General features: G+C 35.4%; 1 protein-coding gene across 1 annotated transcript in view; it reads left to right on the top strand.

The window, feature by feature from the left end:
* Positions 1-20362, top strand: part of SLCO6A1 (solute carrier organic anion transporter family member 6A1) — a 114135-nt gene that overhangs the window by 72720 nt on the left and 21053 nt on the right. The window contains exons 9-10 of the mRNA XM_086413282.1: positions 9456-9609; positions 16982-17169. Of these exons, the coding sequence (XP_086269408.1) occupies positions 9456-9609; positions 16982-17169 (342 nt within the window). The remainder of the gene's footprint in view (positions 1-9455; positions 9610-16981; positions 17170-20362) is intronic.

The following is a 20362-nucleotide window of genomic DNA, read 5'->3' as shown; positions in this document are numbered from 1 at the left end:
GCTCCCAGATACCTGAGAATATACAAGAGACAGCACAAGTCTTGTGAAGCCTAAATATTTGCTGTCTGGCTCCTTATAGAGTGTATTCATTGATCCCTAATCTAAACCTACCTATTTAAAGGCAGTGATTGTCAGATTGTTTAAAAAAGTAAACCTAAGCTAAACTCAGTCTACATGAAATCTACAGTAAATAATGACATACATATTGAAAGTCAAAAGATGAAAAAATCATAACATACAAACACTAAACAAAAGAAATCTAAAATAAATATATTAGTATCAGGCTTTAGAATCAAGAATAAAGAAACATTGATAAAGAAACTGGGATAAAGAAACATTGCAAAATTATAAATGGTCAATTTACAAAGAGCAAACAATTATACTTAAGTGTACAGCTAACAACAGAGACTCAAGATCTAAGAGGAAAAAGCTAGTAAAACTGAAAAAAGATAAATCCAAAAATATACTTGAAAACTTTATTACTCCTCTCTCAAGGGAGATAAAAAAGTACTGAATAGCACAGTCAGTCAGCTTAAACAAATTTATATTTATGGAACACTCCGGTCAACAGAAGCAGAATACCTATTCTCTGAATACAAATGGAATATATAGCAAAATAGGCCATACTTTGGGTTACAAAACAGACCTTTAAAGTATAAAAGAACTGAAACTATACAGAGCACTATACCACAGCAGAATCAAACTGTCATCAAACAACAATAATGAGACAGTCTCTAAACACTCGGAAACCGCATAACACACTTCTAAGAACCCACAGATCAAAGAAGTCTGAAGAGAAATTAACAGAAAATACATTTACCTGAATGAAAATGAAAATACCACATACCGCGATTGTGGGACCAAACTAAAACAGGACTGGGAGGGAAATTCATAGTACTAAATGCACACAGTAAAAAATAGGAAATACCTCAATAATTTAAGGTCCTACCCATGAACTTAAGAGCAAAATAAACTCAAAAGAATCAGAAGAAAGCAAATAATAATACAAGTAGAAATCAATCAAACAAAAAAAAAACACCTTATTCTTTTAAAGATCAATAAAATTGACACATCACTATCAAGATTAACAAAGAAAAAAAGCAGAAAACATACAGTTTACTGTTATGAGGAATAAAATAGGCAATATCTATCTTCATAGATATTTAAAGAATAAAGGCCTACCAAAAGTAACTCCATGCATATAAATTTGACAGGTAATATGGACTAATTCTCGAAAACAGAAAAAAAAGTCACCCAAAATGAAGTATAGATAATTTGAATAGTTATAGAAGGAACTATTAAGCAAAGTGAATCCACCGTTTACAAAGTACCCCTAAAACATATGCTGGCCCAGATGATTTCACTGGAGAATTCTACCAAATATTTAAGGAATTAACAGTGATTCTACACAGTATCTTCTAGAAAGTATAAAAGGAAGGAATACTTCCTAACTTGATTGATGAGGCTGGTATTGTTCTGATAGCAAAGCCAAAGACAGTAAAAAAAAAAAAAGGATCACACAGAACTATATCTCTCATAAACTTAGATGCAGTAGCATCAACAAAACATTAGCAAGTTAAATGCAACAATATATATTACAAATTTATACAAAAACTATACCTTCCTGGTGCCTAATATTCATCCTCTCTCCTGTTTGGGGCTTATTCAGTGTACATGTGAGTCAGGGCCTTGACTCATCTATCCCTTCTTCAGTGGATCTTCCCGACACAGGAATCAAACCGGGCTCTCCTGCATTGCAGGCAGATTCTTTACCAATTGAGCTATCTGGGAAGCCCTTTAAATCAACCAAAAGGAGATACAAACTAGTCTTCTCATGAGCAGGTGTATGAGTTAGGCTCATCTGATTGGACTGCTCCCTCAAGATTTTGATTTTTGAGAAAGTAAGAAAAAAGCCCATGATCAGCCAGAGATTACCTGCAGCAGCCAGTGTAAAACTGGATACTGCAGTGCATCAGATCCCGGGGGTGGAGGCACGGGGGACATCTCGCTAAGAAGATTAGTCCTATAATGTACTTTTGCTTGCCTTTTTAGGGTTCACGATGGTTTTTAGAATCTACTTTTTGAGGCTTCTTACATATTTCTATGAGCTCTTTGACATTCTCTCAATAAATTCATGCACTTTACCAAGAATCAGTTCATGCTGCCTATATTGGTTCAAATACATAGTTTATAAATAAAAAAATGATAGTCTTAAAAATGATTTTAAATATAGCTACTTTTTCAAATGACTAATAATGTAAATTAAGATCCTTTTATTTCCTTATAAATTTATATTTAGCAATTGTTCTGGATTTCCACTTTCAGCCAAGATGGAATAACACATTTCCCCTACTACAAAAGCCAACCAAAATTTTGACAAAAATTGAGACAGTGGTTTACATGACAGAGGACTTGGTCAGTGAAAGACAGTGATACATGAGAGGTAGGAAAAATTTAAGGTGAGCCTTATAATTCCTCCAGCTTACTGCCTTAAGAGGGTTTTGAGGTCATGGTACAGGAAGGGGGAACCATACAGATTCTGTCAAACTCCCTGAGTTGAAGCAATTAAGCTGAGAGTCCAGAAAAAATCAGTGCAGCTAGAATTCAGAGGATAGTATACGAGAAGACACAGCGTGTCTACAGAGGATGAAGTATGAAGCAGAGTACTAACTAGCATATATGCGAGTAAAGTACCTGAGTCTAAGGCTACAAAGGAAAATTAAAGCAAGCAGAACCCACCACACACACACTGTTGGGGTTAGTGCCTGTTCTGACCAGTTAGACTGGGAAACCTCCAAAATCACAGAGCGTATAGAATACAGAAGGATCTTGCCTCAGTAACGGGTAATAATTAGCTCTAAACTGAGCACTACTTTGGCTCTAACAAATCTTGGAAGCAAGAGCTCAAAAAGGCAAAAAGCATTTACCTATAAATTAGCTGCATTCCAGAACAAAGCTTATTTATAAAAATACAAAAATATCTAGTTTCCAAAATGGTGAAATTTACAAGACCTAAATACCCTTGAAAAATTAAAAGAAATTCAAATCAGCAGAAAAATACAACCCATAATGATTAGCAAAATGACAGACCCATAACTGATGTATATGTTAAGCTTATCAGAGAAGAATGTTAACACAGTTATTATACCAGTAATCCATATGATAAAAATTCAAGTAGAAGACAATTTTAAAATCCAAATAAAGCTTCTAACCACTGCAATAATGTAAGAAAAAAATAAAAGGTATGAGAAGCAAAACTCTGTTGTCAACACCATTGCCTATGTAGAAAATCCAAAAAAACACTGTAATAAAATGAGCTTAGCAAGTTTGTAAGATACTAATAAATCTACAAGAATCTATGTCATTTATATATGCTACCTACAACTGTAGAAATCAATATTAAAAGTAGTATTATTAACTCCCATGAGGCTATCAATTGACTTTTCAACAGAAACTCTGTAGGCCAGAAGGGAGTGGCTTAATGTATTTGAAGTGATGAAAGGGAAAAAACCTAATACTATACCAAACAGGGCTTTTATTCAGATGTGATGGAGAGATAAAAAGTTAGATAAGCAAAAGCTAAAAGAGTTCAGCACCACCAAACTAGCTTTTTAAGAAATATTAAAAGGACTTCTCTAACTGAAAAAGGAGAGGCCATTACTAGAAACACGAAAATTAGAAAAGGAAAAAACTCACTGGTGACGGCAATATGAAGGGAAGACAGTAAATCAACCACATGTAAGTCAGTAGAAAGACTAAAAGACAAAACTAATCAAATTATATCTGCAATAAATAGTTAAGGGGTACACAAAAAGATGTAATCTAGGTAAAAAACAGGAAACATGGGTGGAGCAAAAATGCAGGGTTATTAAAATGTGTTTGAACTTGAGATAAATAACAAAATAATGATACATGTGTCTCTGTCTGTGGGTACCTACTTTATGGTAACTGCAAATCAAAAATCTCTTAGTTACACAGACACACACACAAGAAAAGAATCCAAACATAACACGAAAAAGAGTCACAAATCATAAGGGACGAGAGCGAAAGAAGAGAAAGGAACAAAAAAGACCCACAGAAACAAACCCCCCAAAGTGAACAAAATGACGGTAAAGTACATACTAGTAATAATTTCTTTAAATGTAAATGTTCTAAATACTCTAATGAAAATATATAGAGTGGCTGGAAAGGATTCAAAACAGGATATAAAAACTACTAGAGCTCATCAGTGAATTTGGTAATGTTGTAGGGTATAAATTTAATACACAGAAATCTGTTGCATTTCTATACACTAACTAATTTCTATCAGAAATTTAGAAAACAATCTCCAGCTTCCCAGGTGGTCCAGTAGTTAAGAATCCACCTTGCAATACAGGGGACACCGGTTTGATCCCTGGTCTGGGAAAATCCCACATGCTGTGAGGCAGTTAAGCTGTGACACAACTACTGAGCCTGTGCACTGAGAGTCCACAAGCCGCAGTTACTGAGGCCACAGCTGCTGAAGCCTGTGTGCCTCAGAGACTGTGCTCTGCAAGAAGAGAAGCCACTGAGATGAGAAGCCTGCACATTGCAGTGAAGAGTAACCCACACTCACCGCAACTTCACAGCAATGAAGATCCAGCACAGCCAAAAACAAATACAATTTTAAAAATTAAAAGGAAAAGAAAACGATTCCATTTTAAATGCATTACAAGAACAGAACACCTAGAAGTATATCTAGGAAGGTAAAGAACTTGTACTCAGAAGACTATAATGGACAATGATGAATGAAATAGAAGATGATACACAGAGGGAAAGATAGACCATGTTAACGTGAGTCTCAGTGGACTCCGGGAGTTGGTGATGGACAGGGAGGCCTGGCGTGCTGCGATTCATGGGGTCACAAAGAGTCGGACACGACTGAGTGACTGAACTGAACTGAACTGAATGGGTGAAATAATTAATATTGTTAAAATGACCATACTACGCAATGAGAACTTCAGATTCAGTGCAATCCCTAAAAATATCAATGACATTTTTCAGAGAACTAGAACAACTAATGCTAAAATTTGTAAGGAAACAAAAGACCCTAAGCAGCCAAAATAATCTCATGAAAGAAGAAATCATGCTCCCTTGATTTCAAACTATACTACAGAGCTACAGTCATCAAAACGTATAGCACAGGCAAAAACCAGACACATAAATCAGTGGAAATAAAAGCAATCTTATATGGACAATTAAGCTCCAACAATGAAGGTATATACAACGGGGAAAAGACAGCTTCTTCAACAAACGGTGTTGGGAAAACTGGGCAGCTACATGCAAAAGAATCAAACTGGTCTACTCTCTCATACCATAAACAAAAATAAGTTCAAGATGGATTAAAGACTTAAATGTAAGGCCTGAGATCACAAAAGTACTGGAAGAAAACAGGCAGTACACTCTTTAACTTCAGTCTTAGTGATAGTTTTGGATGTCTCCTCAGGCAAAGAAAACAAATAAAAAAATAAACAAATGGGACTACATCAAACTAAAAATCTTTTGTTCAGTAAAAGAAAGCACCAGCAAAAGGTAAAAGGCTGTCTACTGAATGGGAGAAGGTATTTGCAAAGGATATATCTGATAAGGGATTTATATCCAATATATACAAAGCATACGTACAAGTTTAGTTTCTACTCCTGGGTATTTAGGTGAAGAGAAGAAAAGCACTAATTAGAAAAGATATATGCACCTCAGTAATTATGACAGCATTATTTACAATAGCCAAGGTATAGAAACAACCCAAGTGCCTATGAATAGATGAATGTATAAAAAAAGATGCAACACACATGCAGTGGAATATTAGTCATAAATAATGATGAAATCTTGCCATTTGTAACAACAAAGATGGAAATAGAGGGTATTTAAATATAAGTTAAATATGTTCAAAGGCAAATATTGTATGATTTCACTTATGTGTGGAATCTATTTAAAAATGAATGAACAAACATCACACAACAGAAACAAAGTGGTATAGATACAGAGAGCAAACAACTGCTTGCCAGAGAGAAGGGAGTTGAGGGCAGGAATTAAATAGGTGAGGGAGTTAGGAGGTACAAACTTGTAGTTGCAAAATAAGTGAGTCACGGATATGAAATGTGCAGTGTGGGCATTATAGTCAGTAACTGTGTAATATCTGTGTGTGCTGATGTGTTGTAACTAGACTTAGTGTGATGGAAAGTTTGAAATGCATAGGAAACCACATCACCATGCTGTGTAATAGGAACTAACAGTGTCGTAGGCCAATTATGCTTCAAAAACCAACCAACTACTCAACTAATAACTCAGAAAAATATATCACATTTGTTACTAAGGCAGGGTTTTAAGCAGAAACTGAAGGAAGGCAGTGGAAATGTACAAACTACCATTTATATATAAGTACTAGGGATGTAATAGACACTGCTGCTGCTGAGTCACTTCAGTCGTGTCTGACTCTCTGCGACCCCATAGACGGCAGCCCACCAGGCTCCCCCGTCCCTGGGATTCTCCAGGCAAGAACACTGGAGTGGGTTGCCATTTCCTTCTCCAATGCGTGAAAGTGAAAAGTGAAAGTGAAGTCGCTCAGTCGTGTCCGACTCTTAGCGACCCCATGGATTGCAGCCCACCAGGCTCCTCCATCTATGGGATTTTCCAGGCAAGAGTACTGGAGTGGGGTACAGCTACATGTTATAGATGAAAGTTGTTAGAGTAAATTCTAAGAGTTCTCATTACAAGGACATTTTTTTTTCTTTATTTAATTTTATATTGATGATGGATGCTCACTAAACTTATTGTGGTAATCATTTCATGGCATATGTAAGTCTAATAATTGTGCTATGCACCTTAAGTTTATAAAGTGTAAATTATATCTCAATAAAACTAGAAAAGCTTAAAAAATAACGTTAACAATACTATTAAGCAAGAAAAAATTCTGTAGAAGAAAAGATCAGTATTCAAAAATCTTTGGTATTTTATACACTACCTACAAACAATTTGAAATTGATATTAAACAACAATACCATTAGCAATAGTATCAAGAAAAAGAAGATTTTAAAGATAAATATGATAGAAGATGTAAAAACTCTATACAATGATTACTGTAAAACATGCTGAGAGAAATTAAAGACCTAAATTTTATTTATTTATTTATTTTTTTTCTTTTGGGCTTCCTGTTTTTTAATCTTTTAAGAGTTCCTTGTATATGTTAGATATTCATTTAAAAAAATAAGTTTTAGATAGAACAAATAATGTTTAGTTTGTCGTCTGTTTGTCAACTTTGATCATGATGTGCTTCAGTGAATACAATTTCTTAATTTGATGCAGTTAACTTAATTAGCTTTGGCCTTATGATTTCTTCTTGTACTTTTCTTTAGAAGTCCTTCCTTGCCTCGTATGTCAGAAAGACATTAATCCACAATATTTACCATTAGCTTATAACTTTTTGCCTTGAGGTCTTTAATTTTTTGGAGCTCTCTGTATTAGATATACAATAAATATTGCATCACAATTTAATGACAAAGGAAGGACATGTTGTTTAAAAGAAGATGCTGGAAAGACTGATTCACTACAGGGAGAAAAATAAAACTGAATTCCCTACTTTCTAACGTGTACAGAGAGCTCCAAGACCTAAATTTTAAAATGAAGAGATATTCAATGTTGGTGGATTAAAAGACTCAATATCTTTAAGATGTTAATCTTCAGATGTTAATACAAAAATTAATGTGGGTATTCAATGTACCCACAACCAAAATCCTAGTGAGCTTCCTTCTTTAGATATTGGAAAGATGATATTTAAATTCATATAGTTATGCAAAGGACCTAGAAGAACCACAAACAAACAATTCTAAAGAACAAAGATGGAGGACTAACACTATTTAATTTTAAGACTTATTATAAGGCCACAATAATCAAGAAAGTAGTATTGGTGTAATATAGACAAGTAAGTCAGTGGAACAGAATAAAGTCCAAAAGTACACAAATACATATATAGATAATTGATTTATGATAGAGTGCATATGCAGTTTATGGAACACTTAGATATCTATATTTAAACAAATAAACTTTGATCTGTATATTATACAATGCTAATAATTTAAAATGGATTGTAAATGTAAAATATACAGTTCCAGGGATATGAGAAAAAATTTACGTGAACTTGTGTTCAGCAAAGATTTCTTAGATATGACACCAGATATGTGATCCGCAAAGAAATATATTGATAAATTGGAGTTAATTAAAATAAAAAACACATGCTCTTTGAAAGAGTCCATTAAAGTAATGCAGAGACAGACCATAGACTATGAGAAGATATTTGAAAATCATATGTTTAACAAAGAACTTGATTTCTTGCTAATATTAACAACTCTCAATGCTTAATAAGAAAGCCACAAAAATGGGGAGAAGATTTGAACAGATATTTAACCAAATAATAAATATAGATGGAAAATAAGTGCATGGAAAGATGTCTAGCATCAGTCATTAGGGAAACTCATATTCAGTTCAGCTCCATTACTCATTTGTGTCTGACTCTTTGCGACCCCATAGACTGCAGCACAGCAGGCCTCCCTGTCCATCACAAACTCCCTGGGTTCACCCAAACCCATGTCCAGTGAGTCAGTGATGCCATCAAACCATCTCATCCTCTGTTGTCCCCTTCTCCTCCTGCCTTCAATCTTTCCCAGCATCAGGGTCTTTTCAATTGAATCAGTTCTTCGCATCAGGTGCCCAAAGTAGAGTTTCAGCTTCAGCATCAGTCCTTACAGTGAATATTCAGAACTGATTTTCTTTAGAGTGGACTGGTTGGATCTCCCGGCAGTCCAAGGGACTCTCAAACTATATCTTTGTTAGAATGTCTAAAATGAAAAAGACTCTTCCAAGTGTTGGCAAGAAATATAGGAAACAGTTGAAATCTTATACACTCTTTCTGAGATTATGAAATAACACAATCACTTTGGAAAACTAATTAACAGTTTCTTAAAAAGTTAAATGAACACCTACCATATGATACAAAAATTCTAGTCCTTGATGTTACTCAAGAGACATGGAAACATATGACCATACAAAGACCATGTAAAGACCAACTTCATGAAAGAAGTCAGACAAAAAGAGGGCACATACTGTATGATTCCATTTCATAAAATGCTTTGAAATTGAAAGTAATGAATAGTGTCAGAAAGTAGATCAGCAGATGCCATGGGGTGGAGGAACTATTAATACAAAGGAGCATGAGGGAACCATTGCGGGTGATGGTCGTGTTCTTTAACATGATTGCAGTGATGATTTCACAAGTGTATGCAAATTCTATACCTTGTATATGTACAGTTTATTGTATATAAGTTATTCCTAAATCTGTTAAAATTAAGAATCATATTTTATTGGTCTCATTGATATCTCAATGTGTGTGTTAATATGTATAATACACTAGTATTATAACTACATTCAATCTCTTTTTTTTACAGAATAGGGCAGTTGGGAAACCTGACAGCTCCTTGCAATTCCCATTGTAAATGCTCGTCTGCATTTTATTCTGCTACATGTGGAAGAAATGATATTGGATATTTTTCTCCTTGCTTTGCAGGTTGTACACAGTCTAAAACATTAAAGGCTAGCAAGGTTATTATCTTCTATTATGCTTCTCTCTCTCCATCTTATAGATGTTTACATTTTACTCTTGCTCTCTATAAAATCCTTTTTTTCTCCTTATTTTCCCTTTTCTTAAATTTTTCTTAAATTGTGGATTTATTGGTCACAATTCATAGGACTTATGGAGAACCGTAAGTGAAGTGAAAGTGTTAGTTACTCAATGGAGTCCGACTCTGTGACACCATGGACTGTAGCCTGCCAGGCTCCTCTGTCCATAGGATTCTCCAGACAAGAATACTCAAGATTCCCTTCTTCTGGGGATCTTCCCAGCCCAGAGATGGGACCCGGGTCTCCTGTATTGTAGGCAGATTCTTTACCATCTGAGTCACCAGGGAAGCCCAGGAATGACTTTGGGATCCATCATTTTATTCAATGGTTCTCGCTCCTCTCTCTCTGGCTAGTCTTTGTGAGGGGAAGAGAAAAACAAAGAGCATTTTTCCTCACATATGGACGTTATACCATCTTCCCAAGTGGGCAATAAAGTACTTTATTAGTACTTTATTTATTCATATCTACACCACAATATTCTTTTTTGCTGTCACAAACAGATAATTTTATTACAAGATAATAACATACCTGACCAACTTTAGTTCCTCATTGTTGTATTTTTTCTGGCCTATGATTTAACAATGTATCTTCAGTTTTTATTGAATATTTATATTGAAAAGATTATATACCCTTAAAAATTTTTTTCTTAAATGTTTAAAATGATTCTTTAATTTTTTAAAATTTAAGATGGTTATTTATAAATATTATATTTTCTAAAAACTGTTACATATTTTAAATGATTTATATATTTTAAAATATATTTAAAATATTTTAAACCATTCAAAATAGGTTACTATAGAAAACTTTAAATGTAGTAGACAAGCATAATGAACTCCTATATGTTACCCATCTTCAACAATTTATTAACTTATGGAAAATCTTATTTTAAATAAATGATTTTTTAAGTGTTCATATTGTAACCACAGTATAAAGCAGAACTGTTTGACTTTGGTGTTTTGATTCCATGGGATATTCAAGAGCCAAGAAGTCCACTCACTGAAATGCTCTAACCCCTCTTTCTTTTTCTGGGGAATCCCTTTTAGGGATTTGTTTCTATTTCATAAAAATCTTTATATTTAATTTGTCTAAGGAATAATTAATTCTTAAGGAATAATGAAGTAATTCATAAAATAGTGACTCAAACTGTGTGATAACATTTTTTTTTATATCAGTGGTATTGACATATATACACTATCATCTGTAAAATAGATAGCTGGTGGGAAGCTGCCACATGATACAGGGAGCCCAGGCTGGTGCTCTGTGATAACATTTGATCCTGAATAAAAATTAAAAGAATGAAATATTTTTGACCAAAAATTGCTGCTAATGCTGCTGCTGCTGCTGCTGCTGCTTAGTTGCTTCAGTCGTGTCCGACTCTGTGCAACCTCATAGACGGAAGCCCACCAGGTTCCCCCGTCCCTGGGATTCTCCAGGCAAGAACACTGGAGTGGGTTGCCATTTCCTTCTCCAATGCATGAAAGTGAAAACTCAAAGTGAAGTCGCTCAGTCGTGTCCGACTCTTAGCGACCCCATGGACTGCAGCCTACCAGGCTCCTCCATGCATGGGATTTTCCAGGCAAAAGTACTGGAGTGGGGTGCCATTGCCTTCTCCATGACCAAAAATTAGATTTTACAAATTACCCAAGACAATTAGCTTTGAAACGCAATAAAGTCTCTGAAGGAAAACTGACCATAGCAAATGTTATGATTAGTACCATTTGATACAGATGAAGCCAATTAATGGATAAAACATACATTAACTTCAAGGGGAAAGAACTGATACCAATAAACATAATTTTAACAAAATGAAAATTAAATAAGAGAAATATTTAAAAAACTTTAAACATATATAAAAAACTATTGTGTCTAAATTGTGTTAGTGGAATTCCTTCTGGAAATTTTTTTTTCAATGAAAATATGTCAACTTTGAAATAATTCTGATTAAATGTTCATATTCAAAGTATGATCAGGGTCAAATGTGTTAGAATTGAGTGCTCTTCAGTTAGATTTATGCAAAAATTTACAAGAGGAGTGGTAGGAAACACTACACCTCTGAAGATTTCTAATTTTCTGTAGAGAATCACAGCTTTACCAAAACTGAAAACAGATATCTGCTATTCATGTTGATAATATTCCAAGTGTTTTGTCTCTTTGAGACCCACATGTATTGCTATTTTCCATGCTATCAAAGACCTTCAACTATCCTTACATAGATATGAAAGAAATCTCTAGCTTTTCTTCATGATCTTTTCACTGGGACTAGTTCTTTTCAGCCGGAGAAGGCACTGGTGACCCACTCCAGTACTCTTGCCTGGAAACTCCCATGGACGGAGGAGCCTGGTAGGCTGCAGTCTATGGGGTTGCTAAGAGTCGGACACGACTAAGCGACTTCACTTTGAGTTTTCACTTTCATGCATTGGAGAAGGAAATGGCAACCCACTCCAGTGTTCTTGCCTGAAGAATCCCAGGGACGGGGGAGCCTGGTGGGCTGCCGTCTGTGGGGTCGCACAGAGTCGAACGCGACTGACGTGACTTAGCAGCTTAGCAGCAGTTCTTTTCAGCAGCTGATATGGCTTTCATCATAAAACAGCAGTTTCAGGGAGCTTCTTCTAGAGACTGCTCTCATTCAACAGGAGCCTCATTCTAATTATTTATAGAGAAGGGAGGTCAGTATTGTCCAAAGTGTTAAGGATTACAAGAAGCCAGGCTTAGGGTCTCTTCCAGTTGAAACACCCCTAGAATATTTTAATTTCATTTACTGATTTGCCTCCTTTGTGTTATTTTTGTCATATATATTTTATTTCCCCATATACTTTTAAGGACACATATCCTTTTTGTTGGGCTTCCCTGGTGGCTCAGCTGGTGAAGAAGTCACCTGCAATGCAGGAAACCCCACATCAAAGGGTTGGGAAAATCCCCTGGAGAAGGGATAGGCGACCCACTCCAGTATCCTTGGGTGACATATTCAGTATTCTTGCAGACATATGTAATTTTGATAAATTATGTAAATTATGGGCTTCCCCGGTGACTCAGATGGTTAAGAATCTGCCTGCAATGCACGAGACCTGGGTTGGATCCCTGGGTTGGGAAGAGCCCCTGGAGCAGGAAATGGCCACCCCCCGCCATAGACAGAGGAGCCTGGCGGGCTACAGTCCATGGGGTCACAAAGAGTCAGACACAGCACACACCATACCCTTTTTGTTGCTGTTTTGTACAGTCGGAAAATTCTTGGTAATTGTTTCTCCCTCATTTTTTCCTCTTTTATTGGAGGGGGAAGCACTGTATATTAGCTTAATATCGCTGTGTAACACATTATTACAGCCTTAGTGTCTTTAAATAATACTCATTTATTAGCTGACAGGATCAGAAATCCAGATATGGCATCACTCAGTCCTCTGCTCAGAGTCTCACAGATTGAAATCAGGGTATTGGCTGAAATATATTCCTTTCTGGAGGCTCTGGGGGGAAAAACCTACTTCCGAGCTCATTCAGATTATGGGCCAAATTTAGTTCCTTTGGACTGTAAAAAATGAAGCCTCCTTTTACTTGTTAGCTGTCTGCTAAGGGCCGATTTTAGGTCTCAGAGGCCACCCCCCTTCTTTGCTACATGACTCCTTCCATCTTCAAAGCCAGCAAAGGAATCTCACTTATGACACATGCTCTGAATCTCTGAGTTCGGGAAAGGCCCAGTTGCTTATATACACTATCTGATTGGGTGAGGTTTACCACCTCTTAGCAATGCCATGTAACATAAACTTAGTAAGAGGATTAAAATTCACCAGTTTCCATCAACCTAGTAATTATGCAGGTTTATAAAATAGAGGGGTGGGATTCATAGGTGCCATTTTAGAATTCTGCCTAACACTAGACTACAAATAGACTTTTCTACTGCGTCCCATCCTTTTTTTTTTTGCTTTTTTTTTTTTCTATTTTCCATCTCCTTTTATCTGTTTAGATATTTTCTATTGGCCTGTCTTCCAGTTGCTATTTCTGTTTTCTGCAATGTCTGCTGTGCTGTCAAACCCATTAGCTGAGGTGGTAAGTTTACTCATTGTATTTTTCAGTTCTAACACTGTGTTTTTGCAGAATCCAAACCCCTGGAGAAACTGTACATTCCTTAAGATATTTTATCTATTTACATTCTATTTTCTGGAAAATATTAATTATAACTGTTTTAAAGTTCTTGTTTTCAGGTCTACTATTTGTAGTAGCCTACTTATGTTTGTTCTTCTAGTTTTAAGCCGATTATTCTTATCATTTTGCATACTTTGTAATGATATATGAAATCCTAAACATTATATATAAAAATATATCAACATAATTATACCATCATCTATTTCTCTATTTTGGCTTCATGCATTTTCAGACTCTCTCACTGTGTGCATAACATTAATAATTGTCACAGCTTCTTGATGAGTTGTTTCTTTTATCTTTACAAAATGTTCCTTTCCAACTCTGATAATACTTTTTTTCTTGAAGTATGTTTTGTGTATTAAATAGTCACTGTAGATTTTCTTGCTGTTTTCATGGTGCATCTTATTTCTATCATTTTATTTTCCAACAGTTTAAAGTGTCTCCCATAGCCCATGGATAATATGCTTTTGCTTTATTCCACATTTCTGTTAATGTCTGTCTTTCAATTGGCATTTTTAGACAACTGACAATTATTGTAATTATTGATATTGTAGAGTTAGATCTGTCTTCCTCTTTTATTATTTGGATTGAATATTTTTTAATGTTTCATTTTTAATTTAACTTTTGCCGTTTTGGTTATATCTCTTTGGTTATAACTCCACAGAGCCTAATATCTTGTAATTCTATCATCTGTTCACTAAACTTTCTTCATATTTTCACTTTTCCTGTTGGTCAGCTTAGGTTCCATGGCCTGCAATTGTTTGTTACACTAGATCTCTACTTTGCACCTTCTCTACCCTACTCATTGTTCCAGAAGACTGGACTATAGGATGAGAGTTCCTTTGCCCTCTAGCTTCTGACTGGACTATATGCTAGTAAGAAGTCCTAGTAGAAAATCAGAAAGATGGGGTAGGAGAAAGTAAAGCCATTGTGTTTATTTTCTTGGTTCCCTCTCTGTGCCTTGGACTGACCGCCCTTTCCTGCAAATCTTAGTTTCTTTCAGGGAGGCCTTCTCCATATGACTTTCTCCTTCTGGTAAGCATTCCTACCCTAGGGCCCTTCAAATCTACTTTTAAAATACATGCTGTATCTGATTATCTTCATCATTTTCTTTGATACCTGGGCCCCAGTCACCACTGACTTGCATCTTATTTCAATAGCCTTTTAACTTTTCTCTGCTTTCACAGTTCAGTAATATCAATATAGCTGCTAAAGTAGTCTTTTTAAATATATCGCTTATACATATACCCCTCTAATGGTTTCATATTGCTAAGAATATAAACCAAAGTTCTAAACTGCTCTTGCAATTACCTACCAATTTCTGTATAAATCCTTTCCTCATTACTCTGATCTTGTTTTCTCTTAGTTTTCTTTATGTCCACTCTGATTCAACCAAATTTTCCACCTTGTTTTCTTTGAACTTGTCAAGCAAGCTCAAGTCCCAAGGCTTTTTAATTTCTATTTTGTTTTTCCTACCTGGAATATACTTCTTTCAGATAGCCACAATGGCTCACTTCTTTACCTTCTTCAAACCTCTGCTTAAATATCACTGTATCTTTGTGGCATTACCTGACTGTGTAAAACTCATCCTTATCATCTCTCTGATTTTTCCTTCCTTTATTTTTTTTCTCCGTAGTATTCATCACCGTGTGCTCCATTAAAGGTTCTTTTTATATAAAAAAATCACTTATATTATGCAAGTAAATTTTCTACATGAGGGCAGGGATTTCTGTTGTATGTTTACTCTGTTTTAATAATACCTAAAATGATGTTTGGTACAAGGGCATTATAAAAAAAATACGACGGAAAGAATGATTTACTCTTTGGATATTTCTATTTTTGTTTAACATATCCAGCAACCACTTAGCAGCTTCCCTAAACAACTGATATGACTTTTGTACCATCATCTTCTGAATCACTGAGGTTCAAGTCATCTTTATTTCCCCAGGGAAGCCTGGTGTGCTGCAGTACATAGAGTCACAAAAAGCTGGACATGACTTAGCGACTGAACAACAAAATTATTTAATTTAGAATCTTCTCAATATATTAGCAAATTGCTTACTAGTTTTTGTATCTCCAGCTCTGTTTAGCTCTTCTTAGAAAATGTCACCTATTCATCTTTCTTGAATTACCAGTACTAAAATAACAACCTGAAGGTTTTATTGGTTCTCATTAGGGACTACATTATGACTTACATTGACTTTAGGCACTTTTGTCTTTGTAAACCTCTTCTTTCACTTAAAACAAAAGAAAGAGAGAGAGAATTTGATTTAATGTTCAACTGCAATGGTATAAAGACAAATATGATCCAGGCTTGATACATTATAATATATTCCTTTATTATGACATTTATTTTTTCTCTGATTTTAAAAGACAGTAAAATTAAAACCTCTATTTTGGTCCTGAAAGTATTGTGGGCCCTAGGCACACTTTGCCTCCTCTGCCTAATAGATAACAGCCCTGTCATCATCACATACAGAGTAAAGTCTCATCTTTTCAGCACAGTTCTAAAACTGTCTGTAATTGAGTAATTCTCCATATTTCAAAGCCCATCTAAAATTCCATTTTGTTCATTATATTTTTCTTATTCATTCTCAACCCATATCTCTCTCAGTTATTGTATAATTAAATATAAACATTTTTAGTGAAATTTCTTAAATTAATGGAATATTTCCTAAGTAACTATAATTGTATATTCTCATGTACACAATTCTTTGCTAGGTAAAATGCCTTGATATTATTTATCGTTAGTCCTGAATTTATAAATTAACAACATATGATCTAATGTAAGCATATTTACTAATTGGGCTTTCCTGGTGGCTCAGCAGTAAAGAATCTGTCTGCAATGCAGGAGATGCGGGTTCAATCCCTGGGTCAGGAAGATCCCCTGGAGGAGGAAATGGCAACCCACTCCAGTATTCTTGCCTGGGAAATCCTATGGACAGAAGAGCCTGGCAGGCTACAGACCATGGGGTCACAAAAGAGTTGGACATAACTTAGTGACTAAAACAACAAATATCAGCAACACGGCAAAAAATATTTACTAATAAAACTGCCTAGTCTCCCTACAGTTAATGATTTAATTTTTATTTTATGACTATCAGAGCTTTTACCTTATGATTATATTTCTAAAGATTGTTTCCTATCTTCATTTTTATAGACATACTACAATTGTTCTTGCATTAAAGAAGGATTAACAACCTCAGATGATCAAGGTGATTTTATTGATGCTACAAAAGGGACATGTGATCCAAAGTGTTATAAATTACCTTTGTTCGTTGCTTTTATCTTTGCTACAATTGTATTTTCTGCTTTTGCTGGTGTACCAAGCATCCTGACCATCCTTCGGTGTGTATATGTTATTCATAATCATTATTCATTTAATACATGTGAAAGACAATTTTAGGAAGCTTTTAGAATATTGCAGTAAATAATTTAAGCTTTTTTTTCAAGGTAGCAACTGCTCAAGGGGAAAATTGTTATATTTTCAAAATTCTTGTATGTGCTTAATCCTCTAATTTATTTGCAGAAGGTATGTAGAAAACAGATTTAGTTTAATTTAAAACTAAACATTAATTTTACGCACCTGGAAATTTCATAGATATAGGAAAAATCTTAATTTTAACACATTATTTCAATGTTCATTCATTGGTTATAGATGTTTATTGCCTACTTACTTCTATATTAGCCAATTTGACTATGAGAAAACACCAGTGTCATCAATAAGGGAACATAAAATAGCTTCTAGAATTTTGGAATTTTAATATATAAGTTGATTATTATTCTAAAATAAACAAACATTGGTTATTCATTTGTTCCTCCTGAATATATGAAGTATATTTGATATTTTTATCATAGTAACAGAATAATTGGTCATTATTTTCAAATTATTTTTTTCAAAAGGCTAGCATAAATCCTTAGGTCGTGAGAAGCAATTTGTTGTCTGCTAGAAAAATAGACTAGAAAACATGAATAAATATATGCCAGTGAAAGATCTAATTGGGCATATATGGTCTCTGTCTTTGGTGCACTTGCAGCTTAGATGGGTGACAAAACTTGAACATATCTGTAAAATGAGATGGGCTTTTCGTTTATTCACCTGTATCTGGGACTGAAACTACAAAGACCTTGTATGGACCTGTCTTTATGTTGCTTAGAGTTTAATAGGAGGAGAAAAACACATAAAAAGGAGTGCAGTGAGCACTTAGAATGCCTTGATTAAAGCTTGTACAAGGTGACCTGGGAACAAAGGAGAAAAAATGGTCATTTTTATCTAGGATGATTTGAAAATGCTTAAGACAATGTGGCACTTGAACTGAGTCATAAAGATAAGTGATCTCTCATAATGCAAGCAAACGGGGGACAGTTCTCAACAGGAAAAATGAGTAGGGAATGTAGAGGCAAAAGTGTGTGAACTATATTGGCAAGGAGTTAGTTGCAAGAGTACCATGATTGTGAATTGGACAGGGAGATTTGAGCTTGATAAGGGCCTGGTCGTGGAAGGCTTTCTCTGCCATGTTAACATGAATGATGTTATTCTGTGTACACCAGAAAGCCATTAAAGAGAGCAGACTTCAGAAGTAAAAGTTATCAAATATGTGTTTTAGATAGATTACTTTGAAGATAGTCTGGGTGCTGGAGCTGATGGTGGAAAACTGGAAACAAAGAAAAGAACTTAGGAAACCATTTTAGAATTTATCTCTACTGAAAGAGAGAAAGAATAGATGATAATTGAGAAATATTTAGCTTGGATAAAAGGGCAAGGTTATTAATTTGATGTTCCTGGTATAAAATGTGGGAAAATGTAGTACTACATTACTGCTAGTAAAGTAACGCTCAAAATTCTCCAAGCCAGGCTTCAGCAATAAGTGAACTGTGAACTTCCAGATGTTCAAGCTGGATTTAGAAAAGGCAGAAGAACCAGAGATCAAATTGTCAATATCCGCTGGATCATGGAAAAAGCAAGAGAGTTCCAGAAAAATATCTATTTCTGCTTTTATTGACTATGCCAAAGCCTTTGGCTATGTGGATCACAATAAACTGTGGAAAATTCTAAAAGAGATGGGAATACCAGACCATCTGACCTGCATCTTGAGAAACCTATATGCAGGTCAAGAAGCAACAGTTAGAACTGGACATGGAACAACAGACTGGTTCCAAATAGGAAAAGGATATATTATTGTCAAGGCTCTATATTGTCACCCTGCTTATTTAACTTATATGCAGAGTACATCATGAGGAACGCTGGGTTGGAGAAAGCACAAGCTGAAATCAAAATTGCCGGGAGAAATATCAATAACCTCAGATATGCAGATGACACCACCCTTATGGCAGAAAGTGAAGAGGAACTAAAAAGCCTCTTGATGAAAGTGAAAGAGGAGAGTGAAAAAGTTGGCTTAAAGCTCAACATTCAGAAAACGAAGATCATGGCATCTGGTCTCATCACTTCATGGGAAATAGATGGGGAAACAATGTCAGACTTTATTTTTTTGGGCTCCAAAATCACTGCAGATGGTGACTGCAGCCATGAAATTAAAAGACACTTACTCCTTGGAAGGAAAGTTGTGACCAACCTAGATAGCATATTGAAAAGCAGAGACATTACTTCGTCAACAAAGGTTCGTCTAGTCAAGGCTATGGTTTTTCCAGTGGTCATGTATGGATGTGAGAGTTGGGCTGTGAAGAAGGCTGATCACCAAAGAATTGATGCTTTTGAACTGTGGTGTTGGAGAAGACTCTTGAGAGTCCCCTGGACTGCAAGGAGATCCAACAAGTCCATTCTAGAGGAGATCAGCCTTGGGTGTTCTTTGGAAGGAATGATGCTGAAGCTGAAACTCCAGTACTTTGGCCACCTCATGCAAAGAGTTGACTCATTGGAAAAGACTCTGATGCTGGGAGGGATTGGGGGCAGGAGGAAAAGGGGACGACAGAGGATGAGATGGCTGGATGGCATCACCGACTCGATGGACGTGAGTTTGAGTGAACTCCGGGAGTTGGGAGTTCACTGGACCGGGAGGCCTGGCGTGCTGCAATACATGGGGTTGCAAAGAGTCGGACACGACTGAGCGACTAAACTGAACTGAACTGATGTCCAGATATCTAGTCTGGGAACTAAATGAATGATAATCCATTAACTGAGATAAGAAATTCAAGAAGAGAAAGCTCAGATTGAAGATAATGATTAAAGTATTGATCATGCCTCATTTAAAGTTCATGTGAAACTTCTGAATAAATATTCTCAGCAGTGAGATGAGAAAGATGATTGTAATTTTCTAGAAGTCTGGTTCTGAATCTTCTCACTTCTCCTGATAACTATACAAAGCAATAAGAAGAATAAAACACATAAGTATGCACACACAAACACACATGAGCACACTTACAATGTTGTTTTAGTACAGTTACGAGACAAAAAAAAGAGTTGTAATTGCATATAAATATTACCAAAATTGAAGTAGAACAAGGAACCAGATTGTAGATTCACAAAGATATCACAAATGTTATCACAAAAAGATACAGCAAATGTTGAGAGAGTCTCGGAATT

Source organism: Bos grunniens, chromosome 7 (assembly GCF_055505025.1).
Source record: "Bos grunniens cultivar Pamir isolate PY7600 chromosome 7, Bosgru_T2T1.0, whole genome shotgun sequence".
Lineage (NCBI taxonomy): Eukaryota > Metazoa > Chordata > Mammalia > Artiodactyla > Bovidae > Bos > Bos grunniens.
Note: the sequence above shows the minus strand (reverse complement) of the source record. Positions and strands in the feature narration are given on the sequence as shown.